General features: G+C 50.5%; 1 protein-coding gene across 4 annotated transcripts in view; it reads right to left on the reverse strand.

The window, feature by feature from the left end:
* Positions 1-25,723, reverse strand: part of ebf1a (EBF transcription factor 1a) — a 193,793-nt gene that overhangs the window by 66,049 nt on the left and 102,021 nt on the right. For 2 of the 4 annotated variants that reach the window (XM_006631692.3, XM_015349366.2), the window contains exons 7-8: positions 11,815-11,896; positions 6,424-6,541 (exon numbers count right to left, since the gene is read on the reverse strand). In XM_006631692.3, coding sequence (XP_006631755.1) covers positions 6,424-6,541; positions 11,815-11,896 — 200 coding nt within the window. Of the gene's footprint in view, positions 1-6,399; positions 6,542-11,814; positions 11,897-25,723 lie in introns of all 4 variants that reach the window. The other 2 variants (XM_006631691.3, XM_015349365.2) reach the window with 1 other exon arrangement.

Genomic DNA, 25,723 nt, shown 5'->3' on the forward strand with positions numbered 1-25,723 from the left:
GACGAAGGTTCAAACCGAAAAAAGCAATTCTACCTTCAGAGGTGTAACACTTGTAACAAACTGTATTGTCACACAAGTGACACATACTGTACAATCAGAGTGCAAATACAGTGCAGTCAAGTGTAACAAACAGTAATTCTGCCATTTGAATGTTGTTCTGCACTCCATCAGATTTTTGAAAAATCACACAGCTTCGGGGATCAAACAGATGATGTGGCGTATTGAGGATGACCTGTTCCTCTAGAAAATGTGTTTTTCCGACGTCCAGAAAAGCTTCTGAGTGCAGGGAGGTGATCTTGTCTAGATTGGCTCTGTGAATTTTGTAGCTCTTAATAAGCCATCTTTCACACCATATCTAAGGAAAGCGTTCCCAGGTTTGAGACCATGTTTGTCTGTGATCATGATGAGTATTGCTGCTTTTATAGGTTTCAGTGTTTGGAAAGACCGGGATTGAGGGAATGAGAAAGAGGAGACACTGAAAAAGAGGCAGAAAGAGGACGGGTGAACCCCTCGTTGGGCCTGTGCACCGATTCCGTGCGTCATCGGGCTGCTCCCGAATCCAAGAGGAGCCGAGAGTGACAAGCGGCGCCCCCGCCGCGACACGCACCGCAGCTCGGAGCGGTGCGGTTCAAAGGCCCCGGCTCCGCAACACAAGGTGAACACAGGCGGCGCGGCAATAAATAGAACCTCTCAGGGCCTCCAGCAGAGTGTTTGTCTGTCAATCCGCGGGTGAGGTGAAGTCTGAGGCCCTGCGTGTGACGGGAGGTGTCAAATCTAAAAAAGCTCCTCGTATAATTACAGTCTGGAGCTAACGCAAACAAACCCCGCGAGGTGCGGGTGAAGAGATATAGCCCGGATTAGCTCAGGGGGAAAAAGGAGCGCGTTGACCGCAGGAACTCGGGGTGCTCAGTGGGGAGCGTCTGCCGCGATATTGTATTTCGGTTGTACACTTTCACGTCCCTAAATAACCGTCCCGGGAAAACTTTCTGCGCTCTTGAGGATTAAAAAAAGCCACAATCGGAGCACTGACGGGGATGCTGAAATCCTCAAACGTGGCGCTTCTCTGGGTCCAGTAAAGAAACGGCAAACCGAGATGTGTTCATTGTCTCCCGGAGTCCCCACGGAACCCCAGCGTTTCCACGACAAGAGACCAAGCCAGGAGATATCGAGATCTAGCGAAATAAAAACAAGTCTCTGTTCTTTGAGAGTCTCGTTTCTGTTTCAATTGTGCAGGACTCTTTGTTATCTTTGCTTTTTCCTGTGCTGGAAGAAGTACTGATAAAAAAGGGGGGGGGAACTGTTTTAATCTTTCTGACATTGTATAGGACTTTGTGGTAGGCTCAGCTTTGTACCTCTTAACCTTTACTGAAACTTGATTTGACCCTTTTCGATATCTCGGATGTACAGTAGATGATATGTTTCATAAGCAAACAGAAAAGGTAAGTGATGAGTGTTTCATGTGCCTGAAATAAGGCCATGCCCGGTGGTCTATTTTCCATTTTGCCCCATGTGAAAATGCAACTCTAGACAGTATTTTAACATCTGGTAGTAGCAGAAGTTAAAAAAAAAAAGTCGAAAATCCTTCCTGACACATTAGATGTCCAGCATGGCTGTATGTGTTTTTGTTATTTATGTAACATTTCCCCTTAATTGGAGCATTACAGGCTTAACTTCAGCTTACGATCCATGATGAAAAAAAGACCAACCATCCACACACAAGTAAATACATGCTAAATCTACTTTGCTTTACATGCATGCACAATGTCCGACAAGCATCAATTTGCTTAAGGAAAGCAATCCAATTTTCTAAAGATAAAGGAAGACGTTGTGGGGTTGTTGTTTTTTTGGCTCTCTCCACTGATCGCTGATCTGCTTCTCTTACCAATTCCGAGGACAAGCCGGAGCGCGATTTGGAATGGCTTGGGAGACCAAAAAAAAAAAAATCCTAAACTCCCAACAACAACAACAACAACAACAACAACACCACAAAAAAAACAACAAAAAAGATGAACGAGAGCACTGGAACAATCTGCAATGGTAATCTTGGCCTAAGTCGACTTTTTTGCAGGCGCTGAAATTGTGCGCGGATTAACCAGATGGTGGAACGAGAATCCATCTGATAGGATTAAACTTTGGTGCCTCCCTCTCCGCCATCTGTCACCCACACTGCTGAAGCGCACAGAGCCGCACAACTTCCCCACAGACGGTGTAGGCAAACAACAGCATGGCCAAATGGAGCCTTCTCCCCCCCCCTACACTCCTCGTTCTCTCTTTCCTCCAGGGCAAAAGATATTCCCGCTTGCCTGAGGACATGACTTTTCATCCCGGTTTTCCCTCCGCTGGGTTTAACTGTGCTGGCTGCTGGGATCAAGCTCTCCTTCCCCGCGTGCCAGCTCTAGCCAGCATCCTGGCGAGCAAACTCCGTCTTAAAATGCCTGTCCGTCCGCACACATGGGCGTCTCCTAGCTCTCCGCCCGCGAGCTGAGCTCTTGGAGTCGGAACTGCACCGCCGGCAGGAGTGAGCTCTAACCCGGCCGCCACTGGGAGGACAGCTTTAACCTCCATGCCTCGCTCTCGCCCACCCCCCCCCCCGCGCGGGAGCCCAGTGTCCCAGCAGCACTAAGCTGTGCCGCGCCCAGGTGGGCAAAGATGGCCGCTCGCTTCCCAGCCACTCCATTTCGGGATCTCTGTCCAACCGGTCAGCGGAGCCGCTAGCTTTGTGGCTCAGCTGGACAATTAAAAGCCTTGTCTCGATGAACTCGGAATGGTATTTGGCTCTACTTCCGGGACAACCTGACATACCTGACAAAACGCGGTAAAGCGCTGTGAAATCATGGTAAAGTGCAGAGCGGTACTCTCCTGACATACCAGGCTAGCAGCATTATATGTTAAATGCGCAGGAATACCGCAAAATTATCCCGCATTCTGACAGCTATCCCAAAGAGTGCTCATTCCCTACGAGCTGAGCAGCACAGGAGCGCCGGTCGGGAGGGGTGAGGCGTGAGACTCCTTCCCCCTGCGTTGTGAATTCGAACAGCGGCTTGGAGGGATACTCGCAGAGCTCCACGCAAAAGGGAGACGAGAGCTCTGCACATGTGGCACCATGGCCCTTCCTGCTCTGCTCTTCTATAGTTCCTGTTTGAGGACTTGAAGCCAAGCAGCTGGGGGCAGCCCAGTTTCCAGGAAGCAGCCGGGCTTATCTTTGGTGCGCAACGCTAGAGCCCTCCCAGCGCTGCCTCCCTCAGCACGACGGGGACCCTCTGCTCACACCAGGCGCTTAATCTTCTCAACACACCGCCCAGCAACAAGAGCGTCCCCCGCGATCCCAGTACAATCAGTAGGATGCATTATTCCGCCTTTTCAAAACCCATCTTTAATATCGCTTAAAGCCTTTATTTGTTTCTTTATTAAGATTGAATTACTTTGAAAAAATATGGTTTTTCAATCCACAGAATGCTAAATGAGAAAATTATTGGATTTGGGTTTAAGTCAGTTTAACGCGGACAATCAGTTTATGAATCATCTGCCTGTGTCATTAGAGCGCATTAAAGGTTTGCGGTAATGCACCAACCTGAGGCCAGCTTTGGGCCATCGTGTGACACTGGCATGCAGTTTTCTCCGAGGAAATAAACGTGCTATTTACAATCGGCCGATCCTCGCAAAGCATACGCACTACTAAAGACGACACACCTCAGGGGAAGAGTCTTGTTTGTCATTTTGGTTTGAGCTCTTAAGAATCTGAAAGAATTAAGGTGGGCAGAAAATCCCTGACAAATCTTCCATCTGTAATTTAAAAAGGGAAAAAAGAAAATCTGCAATGGTCAACTATTCTCAGCGCCGCTGTTCCGGAGCGAGCCAGATGTGCCGTGGTGCTGTGGGAGCCCGGTTGACTCATTCAGGCACTTCTCTGCTCACATGATAGAAGACAAACGGGCCCCTTTCTGTGCCATTCGGGGGAGAGAGCAAAAAAAGCCTGCAGTCAGCCATTTTGCACTGCCAATCTGTAATAAAAATGCAACGCGAGCACGTGCAAACAGCAAATAATCAACAATAATCAACTATTATCAATTATATCAGAGGACCGGATACAAGTGTTCACAATTCTCGAAAAACACCTGAGAAAGGCGACCCACTGGACTTCAGAACCAACAGCGAAGCATGAACCATTGGAAACTATATGGAAGTGCATCTAAAACTGAGAACAGATGATGCGTCTTTACACAAAGGGTGGTGGGTGTGTGGAATAGGCTACCCAGCCATGTTGTTGGCCGTGTTCCTTCAAGAAAAGGCGCCATGAGATCTTGGGATCTTTAAGCTACTGACAACCCAAACGGGCCACATGGGCCGAATGACCTCCTCCAGTATGGATCCGTTCGTATATGCTCTTGGTTTTGAGACGCTACGCATCTGCTTCATGCTGCAGTCACGCCAAGCCACAAGCGTCCTGTGAAAGGCACCTCACCGTCCTGTGTGACCGAGAGCTGTTGAGCGGCCTGCCAGGGGTTAAGAAAGAGCCGTGGCAATAAACCAGGGGAAACGCGGCGCGCTTCAGACACGCTTCGGAGTCGATGACCCGGCGTTCTTCACTGTCAGGAGCTGCAGTTGCCTGGTCATTCCGGGTCACTGCCCTACCATGTCAGACGTCCTCCTCGGAGTGTTAAGCGCTGACTGGAAGCTTTCTAATGAACACATTTGTCACGATTCCTTGCCAGAGCTGCTTCTGAGAGCTGAGGTTCACCGCGCTGCCCCCTTATGAGGAAGGAGGGTGCACCCCCAGTGAACAAACTGGGGACCAGTGGGGGGCTGCCTTCAGAAAAGGACCCGCTGCCATTACAATCCGTGCTGTTCTGATTGGATGGAGTGTGTGTGTGGCGGGGGAGAGTAGGTTATCACATTAATTAGACAGAGGATCTTTGCAGGAGCTCTTGTCATATTCCTGCCTTGCACCGCTGAACAGATGGTTCCAGAGTGTAGGACGAGTAAAGATACCCCTCACCCTCCCCCCCCAGCCCCCTCCATTTTTCCTTCAAACTTTAACCCCCCACTAGTGCCATCCTTCCTCTCCCAGCCGGGCAAAGGGGCAGAGGGGCAGGATCGCCAATCTCCATTAGCGAGCGGCGGCTCGCGGTGCAGTGATTTAGTCACTTCCCCTGGCAGTCTGTCAGCGCGACGTGCCTTGCTTCGCCTGGCTAGATATTAAATCATTAGATAATAAACCGCGGGAGCGTGCAAACTGACAAGGTCTCCGCACTTCACATCGCCTTCACGAGCCCCTCGCGTTCTGCCACGGGGAAGGAGGAGACAAACCGGGCTGGCGTCTGACTCGCCGCCGCCCCCTTCCTCGTTAATGTTTCCCAAAAGCCACCTCACAGCTGGAGGAGGCGTGATCTGCCAGGAGATCCTGCTCCTATGCAGACGCCTCCTCCTGGGCATCACAAACAGAAGCAGGGCGCTTTGGAACCTCCTGCATGAGACAGAGGCCACCCCTGCGCGATCAGCGCCCGGGGTGGTGGGCGCGAGCGTTACAGGGAGAACGTGGCCCAGCCCTGCGGCGCTGAGCTGAACGCTTTCGAGACGTCAACATTTTTGTTTTTGTGCCATCAGAAATTTGTCAGGAGAAGTAAAGCATTAGGGAAATTTCCAGTCGGTCCGAGAGACAGAACTTAACACAACTAGACGCGGCGCTAGGAGCAATGCTGGCAAAGAAGAGGCACTAGCTCAATGCACAGCCTTATCACCTCCAAAGTTTTTATTCCTCGTTAAAACAGGATTGACCTTTTTAATAACAGAAAATGAGTGTGATTTGGTTTGCGGATTTGCTGGGATCACAGTGCCAAGACTGGAATTCTTTTGAGGGATATTAAATCACAAAAGATCATGCTCTCTAAATAAAGCTGTCCATGGGCGACTGCAAAGATATTTTCGGAGACCCTCTGTGAACCCACTATTACTACAACCCGGACAGCATAACAGATCTGAAGGAGCCATGCTCCTTTAGGGATTTTACCACTTGAACCAGTCTCACTATGATCCACTGACAATACTGGAGCAAATATCCTTCTGCACTTCAAGGCTTGACAGTGGTGTGCCATGAGACCCCAGTACTGTCCTGCAACACTGTACACTGTGTCAAAGTGGAAAGGCCAATACATACTGGGAGTGACCCAGTGCAATTTGTAGCCTGATCTGAAGACGGCACAGGTGCAGACATTGGACCAGGGGGCTGACAGCAGCGAACCACTCGAGAAAAAGCAGATAATTACAAGATAATTACAAAAATCACAGAGGACGAACAGCTCCGGAGACACCACTCTCTCTCTCGCTCGCTGGCTGGCGGGCCACACACAGCTTCACAAGCACCCCCACGAGAAGCCAAGGCAAGGAAAATGGAGTGCCTACCATGTTCCAGATAAGAGGGCGTACCTTCAGAGGGATCGAGCCTCCGAGCCCTCCGGCCGTGCTTGGAGTTGTTGTGCACGAACATGTTGTCGGACACAGCCAGGACGTGCCCGTCCACGTTGACCGTCGTGGACACCACCACCTAGGGCGAAAACAGCAGGGCAGCGGTGTGAGGAACGGTGCTATGCTCAAGCATAGGTCCTAAACACCCTGATGGCCGCCGAGGGGCATTAAAACACACTGCATCAGGACTGGACCCAGCTGTGTTTGTCATGCCTCTCAGTGTATCCCACAATTCTGCAGCACGAGATGTAGCTCTCTCAAAAGGCATCACTAGTCCCCAACAGGCGTGTGCTGGACAAAGTGGATTTCCTGTGATTAGTTTACCTGATCTGACCAGTCCCAGAGAAGAAGCTCTTAAAGTCTTGCATTTCCATTATTTGTTACAGATTTGACATCATCAGGTCAGGATATCTGCAAGAGCACCACCAGAAATCGAGGCTGCATAATTAAGAAAGCCTCGAAGAACCTCGTTTTAGGAAAAGAGGTCACATTCCACACTCTTCGCATCTGGTTAGGCGCTGTTTTGTTTTTTCGTAATTGAATGTGCCATGACTTGTCTTGGTACACGACAGAGTGCAGACGTGACTTCGACATTGACCTCCACGATACGTAATCCCACATCTCACATCGGCCTTGCGAATAGCCTGGAGTGTGGCAGGAGACTCCTGGGGTCTTCCGAAAATCCCCTCACCCCTCCCTCCGACGGTCTATCCCAAGACGCAGGGAGGGTAGAAAAAAGCAATAGTTGACAAAGTCATGTTCTTTCACACGACCTCTGAGAAACAAATATCACAAGCGTTTGCTAATTGCTGTTGCCGCCCTGCCTAAACCCCCTGTCTCCCCCCCCCACCCCTGGCCTCTGCCTGCTGACAGCCTGAGCGCCAATCCACCAACTCCAGCTTAATCCACCTATTATGTCGACTAATTAACTCTGTTCGTCTATTCCCCGTGTCATTATCAGAGCTCGTCAGCTCTACCAGTGCCGGTGCACGGAGGGCTGCTGGCCCCCGTGATTGATCGCCAATAGATTGACATGCAGATTAATTTAATTAAAAATCGCCTCACTTGAGGAGCGAAAGACAATGGCGGGGAGCTAATAGATTTGCTCTTGTAATAACATGAGCCCCGAGCACCGTTGCAGAAGGGGTTTTGGACTTATTTTACTGAATTCCCCAGCTGACTGCAAAGGCTCTTATTTAAATTGCTCTAAAGCTTCGAGAGGTTTCTGCCTCTGAAGAGGGGAAGTGCTTGTCAAGACTTGGCAAACATTGCTTTCAAGTCTCTAAGGGATATCTATTCGCTCTTTTTTTCTGGCGTTCTTTTTTTCTTCTCCTGAAGACAGCGTGAATGAGGGCATTGTCAAGGTTTCTGAAATCCTGTTGGTGATTTTGCTGTTTGATTTTCGCTGTGCTTGTCGTGTCACTCAGGTGAGAGTGTCCCCACAGGCCTGAGGCCTACCTTCAGTCTCTGAAGGCGAGACGGACACTGTATCTCCGTCCTGTGCCCATTGAGTTCTGCGGGGCGGCTGTCCTCTCACCAGAGAAACACACTTACAGGACGTCCCTGGGTTCGCAGGCACGTGCGCAGGCACTGCGTCCTTTTCGGAAATAAAAAGGTCAGCGCGCGAACTATTTGTTTTTGCAAAACCTTTTTCATCGGCTTGGGGTTGATAGTCACACTTTTTAGTATTTGCATTAAAAAATGAAACAGCAAACAACTAAATGCATTGTTTTAAGCGTGCTCCCTCATCAATTATCATATACTTTCTTCTGTTTTGCAACTGGATATTACTTTATTTGTACATACACTATGCTCTCTTGAGATCTATTGCCTCTTTTCAAGATCTATTGCCTACATGGACAAAACTTCTATACGTTTTTCAATTCAGTTGTTTAAAATGTGCACTTGCTTGCCCATTGAAACCATTAATTATGTTTTAATATTAATTTCCTTAATTAGCAGAAGGCTGTTAAAAGCAGCTACACTACACCTGGTAACGGCTCTAATGGTTTTATCAAGAACACAGTGGTGAGGGAGCCAGAGGGTAGCCTGGCAAGCAACAGGCACAAGGCAGGACACAGAAGTCCATCACAGGGCAGCCAGTCATGCTCACACCAGGGCCAGTTTTCCCAGAAGCCAATTGACCTATCAGAATGGCTATGGCATGGAAACGAGAGCACCCAGAGGAAACCCACTGGAGAGAACATGCAAACTCCACCCGGACAGCACCCCAGTGCCGGATCGGACCGAGTGCCCCAGTGCTACGATGCAGCAATGCAAACCACTGCACCGACGTGTTGCCTGGTATCTTCTATCATTTTCACCTTCTTTTCCTTTACCTGCTGTTATGGTCTTCGTTTTGCAGTGGTGTGAATAATTCCATGCTGGTTTTGTCATTTGCGTATATGGTTGAAAAGAATGCTGTAATGTTGTTACATTGGTTGTGCAGCATTATCACAGAGTTGTGACGGCAATTTTACATTACTTGCATGATGCTATAAACTTACCTCAGGTACGGACCTTTCCGAAATGCCACATTTTGTTCCTAACCCACACATTTCCAAACAGTTACAACAATTCAGATGATAACAATGACTTTCAAAGCGCAGCTCTCTTCAGCCAAGGGTAGGGTATGTAGTAATCATGAAGCTGAGCTGCAGTTGTACAGTTGCCAAAAAAACTGGAACAGCGCACAAACTGGAGCAATACTAAGCCTGTGGAGCTTAAAGGGAATAGACAGACCATGTAGCTGCTTTCACGGCCTGTAAGATTCACTGAGGTCCTTCAAAACACTCCCGAATGCTTGCTGTAAATCTGCCACGTGAATAGATTCTTTTACGACTAGTTTTACTTTGCTGTTAATCTCCTGTTGCACAACTTAGTTTATCTCTAACAGAAGCATTTAACCTTTTTGTTGTGCTCTTTCCATTAAATGTAATGCAACTTTTTATTTGTTGACGCCTGTGGGGGTAAGGTGTAGGCTGAAAACATTCCAGGGAGTCTTCTGTAGAAGCTTTCCTTCACTTTCTGGATCCTAGGCAAATATTCCACACAGAAGTGCCTGGCAGAGTCCAGAGTCAGCCTGGTCGAACGCTTCATTTCAGCAAAGGGGAAGGGAAAGATAATTTATGCTTGATCCTGAGCCAGCGATGTGCAGAAAAGATGGCCCAATTAAGAGAAACCGTCACATTCAGGAATGCAACTTGATGTCCTGGTGCCTACATCCATTTAACTAGCAGCTTTGGCCAGTTCTGGAGTTGAACGAGCCAGAAGGGAAGAAAAAAAACACTGACATACCCTTCCCTCCCCGAAACATACAAAAATAGTGAGTTCTCTGATCATTAAAAAATCTGGCAATCTTCCTTTCCAACGAATGTCCAATAAAAAGCATTTGTTCAGTGACTCCAGCGAGGCCAAGCCAGGCGTGCCGGTGTCACGGTAAGAATGGAAGAGATTGGAAAACCAGGACAGTCCTGGGAGATTCCCGACTGCATGGGAAAAGGCAGGCAGACACACGCAGACCATTATTCTTTGACATCTAAAGCGAAAACGCAACTGGTTTGCAAATATTATACTGGGGTAGTTTCCTGGTTAGTGGAGGTAATTATATCTGTAAGTGTATATATGCAGAAAGAGGCCTACCCCATTTCTGTGACCTGCCCCGATCGCTAGAGCTAGACAATTAAACCAGTGCCTGCACTAAACAGGGCTCCTCGTGCGTAGGAATTGAGCCAAAGCGCAGTAAGGAAAAACATCAGTCCTGGCTCTGCAGAATCCCGCTCCCTCATCCGAGAGCCAGGCCGCTGCGCTTCCTTAAGACCAGCGGAGAAGCAAGTGAATTGTTTCCCAAGTAAATCGCAGGAGGGGAGAGAAGAGGATGTCTCCGAGCTCTTGCACGTTCCTCGGCAGCAGGCACTCAGGGTGGCCAGGAGTCAAGGTCTCGTGTTTTCTTGGGCCACACAGTCCGGGGGGGTTATTTATGTAAGCGCAGGGGCGGGGAGGGAAGTATTGAAAACTCATTTGCCCGTCGTGCGTGAAAAGGTGCGACTAATTGCCGCAGCCTTTTGCGAGCAGGCGGCGCGCGATCCCAGAGCGACCGGTAGGAGAAGCCGGCTTGACGGGCAGCCCCTCCCGCCGGCCGGGCCCCTCGCGCGCACCGGATGCTGCCGGCTGCCGGGAGATAACGTGGAAATGGATTACCATATGAAAATCAGAGCTCCCTCCGAGTATAAATTAGGCACGTCAGTGCGCTATCGGGAAACAAGAGGCATGGGCAAGACCCGGCCGTGTCTCCCTGTCAGGGGAGCGTGTCGGGGGAGAAAAAGGAAGGGCCTTCTCGCTCGGTTCCATGTTTCGCCATCAATCTGGCTTGGGTCCGGGCAGGCGCTGCTGACGTGCGATTCTCTCCGTCTGACCGCGTGCCTGAGCTTCTCTTTCTCTCCCTGTGCGTCATCTGCCTCTTGATTAAAGCTTCACCCGGGAACTTTGAAGGCGTTTATTTGTGGCTTTCTCTTGCGGCGTGGCAGGAGAACGCCGGCAGGGATCCACGCCGCCCAGCTCGGGGGGCCACGACGGGACCCTCCCCTCCCGAAGGCAGAGAGGACGTTGCCAAATGGGGCTTCTCGACGGCGGAGGAGCAAATCCCTGTTCCCCGCACTCCTGCGGAGGACTGGACGCCTGCAGGTTCGGAGCCGGGACAGGGGAGAGACACGGACGACAGCAAGTGGCAGGGCTTAAGGGCAAATCCAGCCCCAGCATCCACTTGCTCTGTTGTAATATAGAGGAGGGTGCATGACTTTGCATGAGTGTGTGCTTATTGTCTTTCTCACACCTGAGGAAGGCTCCACGGCTGAAACGTTGTGTTTTCTATCTCCTTTTTTTCAGCATGGAATAAACCTATTACTTGTTCCTTATTGTAAGATGTCTACAGTGCTATAAAGTTTATTTTGTTTGGGGAAAAAAAAGGCACGAAGAAGGGAGGCGCACTGGCCCTTGTGGCCCTCGCCCCGCACCCCCCTCTCCCCCCCGGCGGCTACGACAAGCGCCTGCTCAGGTACGAGTCTTCGTTGAAGGCCATTATTTTTCACAGGTGTGTCGCAGGGGGTTTCCAAGTAAAAAAAAAGACAGGGCCTTGCGCTTTTTTTCTCCACGCTGAAAAAGCGGCCTTTCTCGAATGGCCATTATGGAACTTCAAACGGTTAAAAATGTTGTAAAAAAGCCAGTCCCAGCAGCGTCAGGCTTCGAAAGCGCATCGCCTGTTTTTCTTTACCGGTGAAGCCCCTTTGACCTCGCTCAAGACAACGATGAAGTGAGACGCGCCACAAAAGGAGGAAAGGAGAGCTCGGGCCCTACCTGGAACCTGCGCATGTCCCGGGGGTTTCCAGCGTTCTTTAGGCAGTTCTGGTTGCATTTCAAGAAGAATTTCAGAAAAAACCTGAAAGACAGAAAACAAGATGGCCGTCAGCTATGCAGCGAAGGACATGGGAATGAAGCAGAAGGACGCAGGCAGCAGGCCGGCACCACCCACTGGAGAGCGTCTCCATCAGCTCCAGTCCTCCAGCGTTCTGCTCACGCAGAATTTGAAATCCATCCAGCATATGTTTGTGCTTCCATTTCCATCCTTCTTTCTGTCCATCTGTCTGTCTTTCTCTGTCCATTCATTAATCATTCTCTGTCCATCCATCCTTTTCTCTCTCTGTCCTTCTCTCTGTCCACTCATTTATCTTTCTCTGTCCACTTATCTGTCTTTCCCTGCCCATCTGTCCATCTTTGTGTCCATGCATCTGTCCTTCTCTCTGTCCACCCATTCTTCTCTCTGTCCATCTTTCTGTACATACATCTGTCCATCTTTCTCTGTTTTTTCTCATCCATCTTTCTCTGTCCACCACCCTTCTTGGTCCATCTGTCCACCTTTCTCAGTCCACCCATCCTTGTCCAGCCACCCTTCATTCTGTTTCTATCCACCCTATTAACCAGAGTGCAGTAGTTTTGCGACGGGTTACTCTACTAAAATCAAATCATGCAAAAATATACATTTTATTTATCAGCTTTCGTTTGAATTAAACCATAGTCCCAGCGGAGGTTCTGTTCTCGGGGGTTTAATACATTGTGAGCATTGGAAAGTCATTCCAAAACAGTTATTAATCCTATCAATCAAACTAAATGAAATTTTTATAAAAAACTTTAAAAAACCCATCATCATATTTTGTTGCAGAACCAGTTCCATAGTAACCGAAAGGTGGCTGTTACAACAGGACCCTGGCCAACAGTTCCTAAACAGGCTATTATTATCAGTCAAAACATTTCAAAATGCACCCTAACTCCCCTGACTGATCACAAGCACATCAACTCTTAAATAAGTCTTCAAATTCTCAGTCGATAGTGATATCCAAAAACTTTATAGCAAGCCTGAGGCAGGTTAGAGTATATTTCAGACGAAAAAGAATACCTGTACTTAAAGGGTATATCAGTGTACTGTTCTTTATGAAAGGCATTGATCACGCCAGAGTGTTTTTTTTTTTCAACAAGCGTAAGTAGTAAGTGACATATAGATACAGCTGCTGTTTATATAGCGTTCCTGTTTATAGTGTCATTGTTGATGCTGGATTTTAAATGTGAACTGGCTGCAAATGCTTTATGTTGGCTGGTTATATATATAAGCAAATAAATATTCAGCACATCACCAACAATCACGATGACAAGCCTGACATGTGGTGAAAACAGAAAGGTAGCAGGAGTCAGACTACAGTATCTGTCAGGAATGATATTTCTGTGCTTCTCAGGAGTACAGGAAAGCCAGGATGCAGATCCACCATGTGGTCTAAACCCTCCATGGAGTACGGTACCGATCTCCCATAAGTAACACACGGCTGTCCAGAGCCTCAGCATGACATGCTGTAGGTGTTTTGTTTGATGTTCCTTAAGTCTCAGAAGCCAACGGAACAATTTCAACATCTGCAGCTCGAACAGCACAGAGCACAACACAAATCGAATCAGGAAAGGTTACAAATGAAACAGCGATTTGGTACATCTAGTCTTTTTGTTTGGTTTACTTCTGATAACATGGCTGGGGTGGCTTGTTCCACACTCCCACAACCCTTTGAGTAAAGCAGTGCATCATATTCTGTTTTTTTAAGGCATATTTGCATCCTAGTTTAACTGTCGACTCTGAATAAGTCCAAGGGGTTGACATCCACAATATCTCTGGATTTCGAATTCTTGAACTAGGACTGCGTTCTTCTCTTTTCAAGACTTAAAGGGTGCAGCTCCTTTAGCCCGTCAGTGTAGATCATTCTTTTAAGCCAGAAAATGTATCTGGTTGCCCTTCTCTGGACTGATTCTAGAGCAGCAAACTCACTGTATTGTACTGACCGAAACGGAAGACAATATTCTAAACGAGGTCTTCTGCTTTGTGCAATTTTAATGGAACATCCCTCAGTTCGAATTCTACACTATTAACTATATATCCTAATATTCTATTAGAAGGCTGTCTAAAAGAAAATGTCAACACGATCCAATAGCTCTCTCTTTGGTGCCTCTTGCGTTGTCTTTCATTGTCACATCTGGGCTTCGCCACGCTTACAGTTTGTCTCCATGCTTCAGCTCGTATTTTCACATACAGGGAATCCTTCACTTCAGGAGACCTGCAGGGCACCTCTGCCCACCTGTCCACCAACTACGTCATTCTCACGTCAACAGTAAAACCTGTGAATTTGTTTCGAAGGCCTGGCATTTTTTCAAAGGTCGCTTTCCGAAAGGCGCTATATACAACAACATGTGACTGATCCAGCGTTAGAACACCAAACCCAGACGAGGGGGGGGCCACTGGGGTACAGGTACATCACAGCTCTCCATGCCGTCACAGCTGATAAGCCTGCTGGGAGCGTGTCTTGACGGTTCGCAAGAGAGGGAGCAGGACTGATCTCAACCCGCGAGAGATCGGCAAACAGGGGAACCGGAGCGGAGCCGAGCACACATCACGGCACTCCACCGCAGGGCAGGGGAAAACTCTCCTCCTCCCTCCCCTTCCAGGAAGCCTAGCAATGTGGGTGAGGCTGGGGTGGGGTGATGGAGGTGGTCCTCGAACGTTAAGGGTAAAGGAGAGGTGTGTGGGAGGAGGTGGTGGAGGAAGGGTGTTTCAGCGACGGGGTGACAGTGCGGCGGCTGTCAGCGGCCCCTCAGTTAGCGGGCAGCGAATGAAGGGCAGCGACACTGGATCCTGCCACGAGGAATGTTGGCAAACAACTGCCCCCCCCGCCCCCGCCAGTGCAACACCGCTCTCCTCCCCACCCCCAACCCCAGCAACCCGTCTCTGGCTGAAATAAAGAGCTGGACCATCTGTCAGGAGGCGAAGATGGCCCCTGTCAGCTCCCGCCCGGCGCTGCAGCCCAGGGCCTTATGAGGCAATGTCTCTCAGAACACGCTGGCCACGGGGGAGCGTCCCAGCTCGGCCTCCTCCTGGGGCCCCCGCGCGCACGGGGCAGGGGAGGAGGTGGGTGTTTTGGGGGGTTTTTTTCCCTCGTTTCGTTTTTAAAAAAAAGAGAGAGAGAGAGCAGGAGCCAGCCACCTGCCTCCTTTGGCACCGCTCCCCTGAAGGAATACTTTCGTAATGGGGATGAATGTCACAGTATAAAAATATGCGCTGGGCGCCGCGTGCCAGGAGGAGGCTAATAAGCTGTGGCGCGCTAGGCCCAGATACAGGAGGTGTGGGTCCGGGACGTGGAAATATTCAGACACGTGAGAGCTGCGAGGCGGTTTTTCGCTCGAGCCAAACGCAAATCGGCTGACCTCACTCTTCCAGATCGAATTTCGCCAACCTAATTAAGATAGCACTGCCGGACAGGTCAGATTTTAAAGAGGGGGGGAGGAGGCTGATTTTTAAACAGATGCACGCAACAAAATCCTGTGGACTTGGCTTGCGAGATTCTTTCCGTGCAGATCTGTGTCTCTCTCTCTTTTTTTTTTTTTTAAAGAAACGCAAACATGTCATTTTCCATCGCAGAAAAAAAAAAAGAGCCGTGAAAGAGTGAAGCACTGTGTGCTGGGGAGAAGTTTGTAAAAAAAAGCACCCCTTTATGGAAGCTGTCCCGGCGCAGGGTGCTTCCATTATGCAGGGAAGAGGAGAGAGGCAAGGCGAGAGAAGAACTCAGCCCCCTTATTCATCTAAAGTTACACTGGAAAGAATTTTTGACCCCAAAAGTCCAAATCTGGTTTAGATATGAGAGCAAAGAACATAGGCAGGTCTATCCACTTCATCAATCAGTCCATAGTGCATTCTCGTGCCACTAAAGTAAACAGCATTAAACTCTCCCAGTATGACATTTCTGCACTGCTGCCCATGGTTTACTTAAGCAATAAAATCTGGAAGCAGCTCCTGAATAATCTGACACAGCCTAAAGCCTGCTGTTCAGTTTTCACTGGGCTCTGTAAAGAAGCTGCGGCGGTAGTCTGGTTGTGGCGCTAGTTGCGCACAGCGGGGTTCTGAAACGCGAGGCTGTTCGCCCCAAGGGGACGCACGTGTACAACCGAGAACTACTTTACACAAAGAGTGGTGGGAGTCTGGGACAAGCGAGTTGTCAAAGCCGACGCCCCCCACCCTAAATAATTTGACACCAGCTGCCAAGCGAACTAGATAAGTCATATGGCCTCGCTGTTATATCGCAAAGCGGGCACAGACTATACGAGCCTGCAATCTTCCAGAACTGCCGTGGGAACGCAGGGAGCTGTCAAGACCCCCTTTGTGCCGTAACACAGTACCCACACATTAACACGACTAACACTGCGTGCCGACATAGCACTCGTCTTATCTGCAACCTTTTTCATGCTCTTATACGTCCACAGTGTTTGAGGTACAATCACAGGTTGGCCATTTCAGAGAGCTTGCAATCTGACCGTCTAACAAATATCTCCAAACACATTCCTTTCAACATGACTCTGAAGTCCGCACTTTGAAAGCCAGGGAGCGGTGAGGAACCGACAAGAGCTTCACGAAACCCTGCGGGGGACTGCTGCTCCGAACTCTCTGAAGTGCCTGTTCCTGGGGTTTTGAACCCGGGGCTCGTCTCAGGCGGCCGCCCCATTCCGGTGGAGGCATTGACTCGGCGCCGCCGCGCAGGGCCGGACTCCCTGGAGCCACTCAGACGCTCCACGGCAGAGGGAGACCGAGACGCAGAGAAGGGAAGAAACCGGGCTGGTGAAAAAGCAGAACGAGAAGCCTGCCTCAATACGAGTCTGGCCGAGGGGGAGTTTTTTCAGCTTCAGGCTGCCGCGCTTCCACATATAATTGTATTCTCGTTTCTCCACATTAATTAGCACGGCTGTTCCATTCTTCTTTTTTTTTTTGCTCGACGAGAGGCCAGCGGGCCACTGCCACCACCTCACTCTCGTCCGTGCGCTGCTGGCAGCTCAGCGGCAATTACACAAGGAAACGGCGGAGGTCAGGAGTGTGGCCAGCGAAGTGACAGGCCTCATTAGAACCGCCGAATCTGTTATCACAACAGAACAGGGGAAAGTCACTTCATTAACAGAACTTTTCTTCATTTACCCGCGTAAAGCGCTAATACGCAGTCACCCAGCCTCTTTATAATCCCTCTCAATTGAGACATCCCTGTTTCTCCCTGACCCGGCGCTGACCAACCATGAGAAAGAGCGCAGCCTACAGAAACCGTTTCAATAAAGTTGTCTGCCTTTTCCGTTTAGGTTTTAACCTCTTTTTAGACTTCCCAATAGCGTCTTTCCTGCGCGGCTCTTTGTACTTCAACTGAGGCGGGCTTTTGTTCCAATCACAAGACCCCCTGCAAAACCGCCCAGAAAAGGACGAGACCTTTCCCTGCTCACGGTTCAGAGGGGCACCTTTCCCAAACGGTTTAACCTCCGACCCCACCACCGTTGCTACAATTGAAGCTGATGTCGGAATTCGGTCTGTTATTGGCTTTGCTGGGATATCTGAGCACGCCGGTTTTGAAAACAAACGATCTGCTTCACAGGTGGCTCAGTGGTGGGCATTGCTACCTCGCTGTGCTGGGGCCCTGGGTTCAATTCCTGGAGAGCTATCTGCGTGGAGTTTGTATGTTCTCCCTGGGTGGGGTTCCTCCTACACTCCAAAGACGAGCTGGCAGGATAATTGGCTCCTGGGAAAACTGGCCCTGGTGTGAGTATGTGTGTAGGTGTTTGTGTGGCCCTGTGATGGACTGGCGTCCTGTCCAGGATGTACCCTTGTGCGCGTTGTTTGCTAGGATAGCATCTGACTCCTCCCCAACCCCAAATTGGATAAAACGGACAGAAGATGGATGGATGGATCTGCTTCACTAGTCCGGCACCTCAGCGCTCGTCTCTGGCTGCCCGTCCAGAGGGAGATGGCCAGGGGAGGAACTGAGTCTTCTGCAGCACCATCATCCTGAGCTGGATTTCTCCCACACAGGGCACAATCTTCGTCCTCCGTCTGCTTCCCCTCTGTTTGCGCAAATGAAGCCAGGATCTTAGCTGATCGGAAGACAAGGCAGCGAGGGGGGCTCATATGACAGGACCTGCTTTTTCACGGGCCGATACCTCTGTCCACGCTGCTGGTGACACTGTCTACACATGCTCGGGAGCTGACAGACTACTGCGCTGCAGTAAGCTCTCCTCATTAGGAGAGGAGAGGTTCACAAAACTCTTATCCAGTAAATCCGCATGGCTTTCAAGAGCAGCCAAGCTTATACCACAAATATGCATGGCTTGGCCACGCTTTTCCACAGTTTAGTCCAAACTTTACCATGATTCCTCTTCTTTACCACACCACAGCGAATCTTCCCAAGAGGTCCACAAGCCGCAACGTGTAGCTGGAACAGTGACTCGAAGGAAACATCGCTACATTTCATATTTCGGTAACTCTGTCGGACCCTCATTCGGCAGAAGACGCGCGACTCAAATAGTTAGCTTGATTGGGGTGACTTTCCGGGCAGGAGGAGAGAGACAACCTATCTGTGAGACAGGGAGCTGCTAGGGTGGAGGTGAAGCACGCAAGTAAATAAGAAGTGTGGTATTTAAACGTACAGGGAGGTAAGCAGAAGAGGGCAGATTACAGGTGGACCTCCTCCCTAACGTTTGTTTAAACTTCCTCGGAAAACTGAGGTGTGTAGTAAATGGTGTCTTCTATTAATGAAGTCAACCGCTGACTGTTTGCCTGTTTGTGGAGTTGGACTGTGGAAGAACCTTCAGGGTTTCAATTCTCAGAGGTTGTGAGATGCTCAGGATCTTGTTGTTGGGGTCAGAGCAGTTGAGTAAAACTGTGAGCATTGTGTGGTGAGTACAGAACAATTTCCACAGCTCTTTCTTCCTCTGCCCCTTCCCTCTTGTTCCGCACGCTGGCTCTTTCTCTCCCTCTCCCCACTCCCCTGCGATCTCCCTCCCTCCCTCCCCTCGCTCAGCTGTCCCTGGGTGTCAGCAGCACAGTGAGTGTGACACATTCCTCCTAACACTTGGCTTAACCCCTCGGATGACACCCAGTTTCGCTTTCAGCCTCACTAAATCCTCAATGAAAACTGGAGCGGCCACACTTGATTTACAGCACAGACTGTAAATCTCTCCCCCACACACAGAGGCGACAAGAGCAGCCACTTCACTGCTACTTCTGAGAGCGCAGAGCCAACCGTGTGAACGGCATCTGACACCAAGGGCTGTGCTTAAGAAGGAGAGGAACCGCAGGCTTGTGTTAATTAGCAGGGGGGAGACGTGCCGCAAAATGAAGACACAGTCCAGAGTACGGCCGAACCACATCAGAATTCACATACTGACAGCACAGCTGCTGCAAAACACCAAGCACAAAAGGGAGCAGACTTGACCACAGCTGTATGAGCACTGTGCACCATGCAGGGCCTGATTCCGACTTCCACAAGAAGCCATGCCCTCTCGGTGTAATAACTCTGGGAAAAGCAGCCATTTCCTCTGTGTTTGAGGGCTCTCAATTTAATCCAAAAGGTCAAACTGATGAAAGGTTTAATTGAAACCTCATGGCTTCTTTTAAACTGGGATTTCTATACTTGCAATTCTTAACCTTCTGACAACTAAACCTGAATTTTAAAGCCACTCATAAATCCTAACTCTGGCCAAGAGTCACCCTGGGATAGAAACTGAACTTATCAACTAAAATTGACCAATCAGAGACATTACAGTGACGAGCCTCAAAGAGGGACTATACTAGTCATACTAGTTTGTATTCTTGTCCTTTCACTGAATGACTCCTTGTTTGCAACATGACTCCGGAACGCTGGTTTTTAACCAGTGTCATCAAACAGTTTTTGATTTTCTTGTGTGATACAGACAAATAAAACAGCTCCAACTCTTAAAACAAACAAAAACAAATGCCTGTAAAGGAAATGAGCTTATTTGGCAGTGGAATGTGCAGCTCTGTCTACTTGTTTCGCTGAGCCTACCGTTGCCGCCTGAAAAGTTGCATTATTCCAGTGAAGAGCTCTCTGCCTTGTGAAGTACAGCAGGGCGATGAGCTCTTAAAGGTATAATGTATATTAAAGTACAAACTGTCCCTTCAGCAGCCTGCTATAGACAGGGACCTCATACTTCAGAATTGATAGGCACGTCCTGTCGCACATCGCTAAGGGTCCTCCAGTTAAAAACCAAGCAATTGTTATAATTATCAGGTGGAGAGAGGGGGCTCCCTTGTTTTCCAATTTTGTCTCACCAAATCTTTTTCAGGGCCTCCTTGAAGGGTTTCGTAGCCTAACCGAGGCCCCGACCTGCGACTGGCGGGGTCGCCGCCGATTGAGGAGTGGAGCGTGAGGCGGTCGTGGAAAACTAATCATTTCAAACAAATTCAATACGACTGCAGCCTGTCTGAGAGAGAGAGAGAGACAGGCGGAGAGAGGGAGGAGGAAAGAGAGGGAGAGACAACGAGAGGAACGGACAGTAAGAAGACCAGGCAGGGGAAATATTTCAAACGTCTGCCCGAGATTTTCCCTCAGAGAAAGGCTGTTTTTTCTTGGAGGACGGGAATGGGAATCGGAGAAGGGGGTCGCCCGCCGGTGCTGAACACCGAAGGGCCTGCCCCCCCCCCCTGCCCTGCCAGAGCCTCACCCCCCCCGGCTCCACCCTTCATCTGAATTCATGGGAGGCGACTCCTGCCCAGACGCTCCTAATGGAGAGTAATAGCGAGGTGGGAGGCCTGCTTCCTGAGGAATCGCTCTTCGACCTCCCCAGCAGACGATCGCTCCCCCGCACAGCGTGGGGGCCTGGAGCCCAGCCCGCCCCCCCCGGCTCTCTCCCCTCGTCACTTCCAATAAGTCACTCAAAGCCCGTAAATTAATGGAACATGGCGGCCCTTTATGACTGCCGCCTCGCTGCCATTAACAAACAGCCAGCCGGCCGGCGCTGCGCTGGGGAGAGATCGACTGGGAGGGGACGCGCGCACTCGCTCAGAGGTGCAGCTCTCGGCTTTCCCCAGAAAGGAGGATGGCTGCCCTCCCTTCATCTGATGAAGAGCCAGGTGAACACCTCAGCTATCCTCCTCTCCTCGTGCAGCTGCAGCCCCAGGTACGAAGTCTGAAAACGGTCCTGAGGTGGTCAGAAAGATTGCAACACATCCACATCTGGGGCCCTTGAGCACAGTACGCATCCTCCACAGCTAACTGCAGTGGCTACATACACAGCTGCACTGCGCCCTTTTCACATGGTCTACCGTGTTTATTTTTCTCTCCCTGCTCCAAATTTATTGTTGCCATCTCATTGTGCGGTGTTGGCGGTTGTATTGTGTATGTCCTGAGAGATCAGCACGATTAAGAATGCCAATGTAGGTGTATATGTGGCAATAAACTGCTCTACTACTATACTTGAATATTGTTACCCTGAAGAAACTTTGTCAGGGACAAAGGAAGGGAGAGGAGGAAGACTCCTTGTCACGTTTCTCCTAATTTCCTGCACACCACTGCTGGGGTTTGAAGGGCCACCCTTGTTGGCACCAGCACTCCATACCGGAGGCTACGGGCTGGTCACTGTGCAGCCAGGGCTACCCACTGGGCACCCCAGGCACCCCCATGACAGCACGAATTCTCACTGACACAGAGCACTGAATCACACTGCAGAATACAGAGAAGATTACTAACAGTATAACTAACAGTATTATGGTTGCTCCCCATCCTGCCAATAATAACACGTGATTTGTTCAGGAAACGAACGGAGCTGAGCTGCAGCCAGGGCCCGTGAGCTGGGGCTGGGGCGAGGCTCTTGCTTGGCTGCGCTCAGGGGTTAATGGGAACCTCAGACACGCTGACCTTTCAACCTCCCTGTCTGGAGTTCACATCTGGTGAGATTCAGCAGTTCCCTGGCAAACGCACACCCCAGTGCTCCTGAAGTCAGGCAAGAGCGGCCTCCGAGCTTTCACAGTCACCGATGCGGCCTTGACACAGAGATTGTGCAGGCATGTATGTGACTGGGGGCAGTGTAGAATAGGGGCTCGTAACTGACAGTGAGATACTTAACCCCTCTTGCTCCAATCCAGCCAGCAGTGTAAGGGAGACCAGCATTGCTGAGGTGTATATCTGTAATGGACCCGTATTCTGGGAATAACCCCTGTGCTAGATTGGCATTACTGGGGGTAATCTCTGTGAAGGACTGGTATTGCTGGGGGTAATCTCTGTAAAGGACTGGCATTGCTGGGGGTAATCTTTGTGAAGGACTGGCATTGCTGGGGGTAATCTCTGTAAAGGACTGGCATTGCTGGGGGTAATCTTTGTGATGGACTGGCATTGCTGGGGGTAATCTCTGTGATGGACTGGTATTGCTGGGGGTAATCTCTGTAAAGGACTGGCATTGCTGGGGGTAATCTCTGTAAAGGACTGGCATTGCTGGGGGTAATCTTTGTGATGGACTGGCATTGCTGGGGGTAATCTCTGTAAAGGACTGGCATTGCTGGGGGTAATCTTTGTGATGGACTGGCATTGCTGGGGGTAATCTCTGTGATGGACTGGTATTGCTGGGGGTAATCTCTGTGATGGACTGGCATTGCTGGGGGTAATCTGTGAAGGACTGGCATTGTTGGGGGGTAATCTCTGTGATGGACTGGTATTGTTGGTGTGTAATTGCTGTAATGGACTGGTATTGCTGGGGGTAATCTCTGTGATGGACTGGTATTGCTGAGGGTAATCTCTGTGATGGACTGGTATTGTTGGGGGGTAATCTCTGTGATGGACTGGCATTGCTGGGGTGCAATTGCTGTAATGGACTGGCATTGCTGGGGGTGTCACCTGCTCTGTCGTCCTCTTAACGCCTTAGAAGGCAGGATGAGCTCTGGCCCAGTGAGCCGCTGGGGCTGGGATACTGAACTAACCTGACTGAAGTGTGTGACTGAAATGCGAAAACTAAAAACAACAGTGAACTGTATTTCCCAGCAGCATGTTTCATATATCCGGTGGGCATGGGTTCAAAGCTGAGGTGGAGCAGTACAACTGAAACAGGAGGGGAACACAGAGGAAAGACAGTTGTTTAAAGATGAAGAGCTACCCTAAATACTGCAGGCTAACGTGGGTCCTTTTGTAGGAAGTACAAAGGCCGGAGAGCACCTTGTCAATTAGCATATTATAAATAGGGACAGTCAGTGGACGGGACACTGTGAGAGCCCAGAGAGCCTTGGGTAATCTAATTCTGCTACTTAATGCAAAATAGCGGCATTACAGCATTTGCGATCTACTTGTATGGTGTTACCCGCGCTATCAGTAAATGAGACGAAGTGAACGGTACAACCTATAAATAATTCAGGGGCTGAGAAGGCAATTATGGAGCTGAGCACAACCACCATGAATATTTTATGAAGGCTAAAACAGCCCTCAGAATGAATCACAGAGCGCTCAGCACACAGCCACTGCCTGCCTGGGCTGCCGGCCCCTCTCCCCCTCCTCTCCCTCGTCCTCTCTCTCTCCTTCTCTCCACCCGCCCCCCCCCAGCGCCTCTCTTTCTCTCCCACCTCGCTGTTTGTCCCCCCTCTCTCGTTCGCCAGCTCCCCCCTTGTGTTTGAACCGGTCAGTGTCCGGCCGGAGAAGAGGCAGAACCGGCCGCCCGCCAGCCCGTCGGACTCCTCCATGCCACCCCGAACAGTGCGCTGCTGGTCGGGGGGCCACGGCGCCACGGGCCGGGGGCCGGGTGAGCGAGGGGCAGAGGAGGGGGAGGGGGTGGGGTGCTTTGGGGAAGAAGAAGGGTTTTGCGTTTTGTTTCGCCCGCCTGCCAGGAGAAGCCGTTTGCAGCAACGGACCGGCCGCCGCGCGCCTGGTCCCCCGCAGGGCCGAGCGCGCGGGAAACCGAGGCGGAGAGGAAGTGAAACTGCGCGGCGGGGCCGGGGGGCCGAGGGCGCCCCGCGGGCCAGGTGCAGGCCCCAGCTGAAGGGGAAGGGGCTGTTGGAGGGCAACGGCACGAAGCGGGGGCACCCAGGGCTCCGGCAGAGGTGAGGGGGGCACCCTCTGCTCTGGCTGCTGTCACAGGCCCTGACAGCGACGGAGAGGGAGGGGGGGCGAAGAAGCACAAAGAGGTAAACTACTGCTCCCGGTGTCCCTGCGCTCCTCAGATCACTAAAGAGAGGCACGGGCGACGCTCGGTTTAAAGACGGGGAAGCCAGAGAGGGACGGACTGCAGACACTGAGGATGAAGGGTGCAGCGAGGAGGGGTATGAAATCTGCAAATTAGTCAAGCCCCCGCAGCTGACAAAATAAGTCACCAAATACGACGGGTTGATTTTTGGGAGAAAACAAGTCTTGGGGAAGAAATCATATTTGTATTGGGATTTTCTAGTGTGGCGACTAGGATTCAAAAGCAGTCTCGGGGGCCAAAGGGACACCCTTGAAGTTTCTACCACCATGGCTACCTCCGTCCCGGGGCGAAGCAGGAGGACGCCCGGCCCGAGATGTTTCGGAGAGTTCCCAGTCCTGCCCTTTCACACCGCCCCACAACCAGGGACGGCGCTAATCCCCCCAGCGGCCTGCCCAGACGCCTGGGGAGCCCAGCCTCTCCGCGCGGGGCGCCCCGGCCCTCGTTAGCACGCCGGCCTGCCAGGCATTTCTCTCATGCTTCCGGCTCACAGCGCGGCCAAAAACAACAGGCCGGCCCGCCAATCCGGGTCGATAAGTGACAGCTTATTCACCTGCTAGAGCCTGCGCCTTCTCCTCTCGCACGAGCAGGCAGGCTTCGCTGACAGCTTGAGAGCTGCCTACAATAACTAGAAACTAGAAACCTTTCAGAGGCAACATCACACTCTTCCTTACTTTTTCGGGCTGTCTTCGCCTTCTCTTTCTGTTAGTTTCTGTTCCAGCAACATATATATTAAAAAAGAATCTTCAAGGGCTTTTCTAGTGCGCTTTCCACCCACAGTGCATCACATGCAGGAGTAGACCCCCTTCATCCACCACCTGGCTGGGAGACGCTATTCTGCACCCGCACTCCAGCTACGCGGCCGATCAGGGGGAGAAGTGAGAAGCTGCATCACCTGTTGAATTCAAGTTCCCCCTTGAACCCCACAGGGTTCGCACCCTTATTCTTACAAAACATGCGACAGCACCTTGCTTGAGTGACTCACCCAAAGCATGCCCCCCCCACTACAGCACAGTATCCTCTGTCAATGTACCAGGTTTGGCACTTGTGGTCCAGGGAAGAGCGCCACCTACTGGTCCACCAACACCTCAGACAGCAGCAGCTTGGTTTTCTTGGCGATTTCTTAGCCAAATACCAACCAGGCCCGACCAGGCCTAGTTATTAAGGTCTAAGAAGATCAGGTTCAAAGTCTGTAACACTTTTTTTTCTATTACATATAAGATAAAGCTCACCTTAAAAAAACTGAACCTAGTGAAAGTATTGAATATGTACACTCACACTGAGCTGGTCCTATCCCGGCAAGCGACAGGCGTAAGGGGAATGAACCCTGGACAGAACGACAGTCCATCGCACAAACACAAACACACACACTCGCACCAGGGCCACTTTTCCCAGAAACCAATTAACCTACGGGAGGAAACTGCAGCACCCAGAAGAAAACCCCCGTGAATGTGGGGGACACCATACAAAGTCCATGGAACTGAACCCAGGGCCCCAGCACTGCAAGACAGCAACGGTAACCACTGCACCACCATTCTGCCCTGCACTGGATCTAGCCAATCGCATGGCTTGTACACCACACACCTCACCAGGCCCAGAGACCCCTGGTGGCAGTAGGCTAGCTCAATCCATTTATTAGATAAGAGAGAATAAAGACCCCAAACTGAACTCCCATCAGGCTGCAGAGGAGCTATAA

This window comes from Lepisosteus oculatus, chromosome 11, assembly GCF_040954835.1.
Source record: "Lepisosteus oculatus isolate fLepOcu1 chromosome 11, fLepOcu1.hap2, whole genome shotgun sequence".
NCBI classification, from domain to species: domain Eukaryota; kingdom Metazoa; phylum Chordata; class Actinopteri; order Semionotiformes; family Lepisosteidae; genus Lepisosteus; species Lepisosteus oculatus.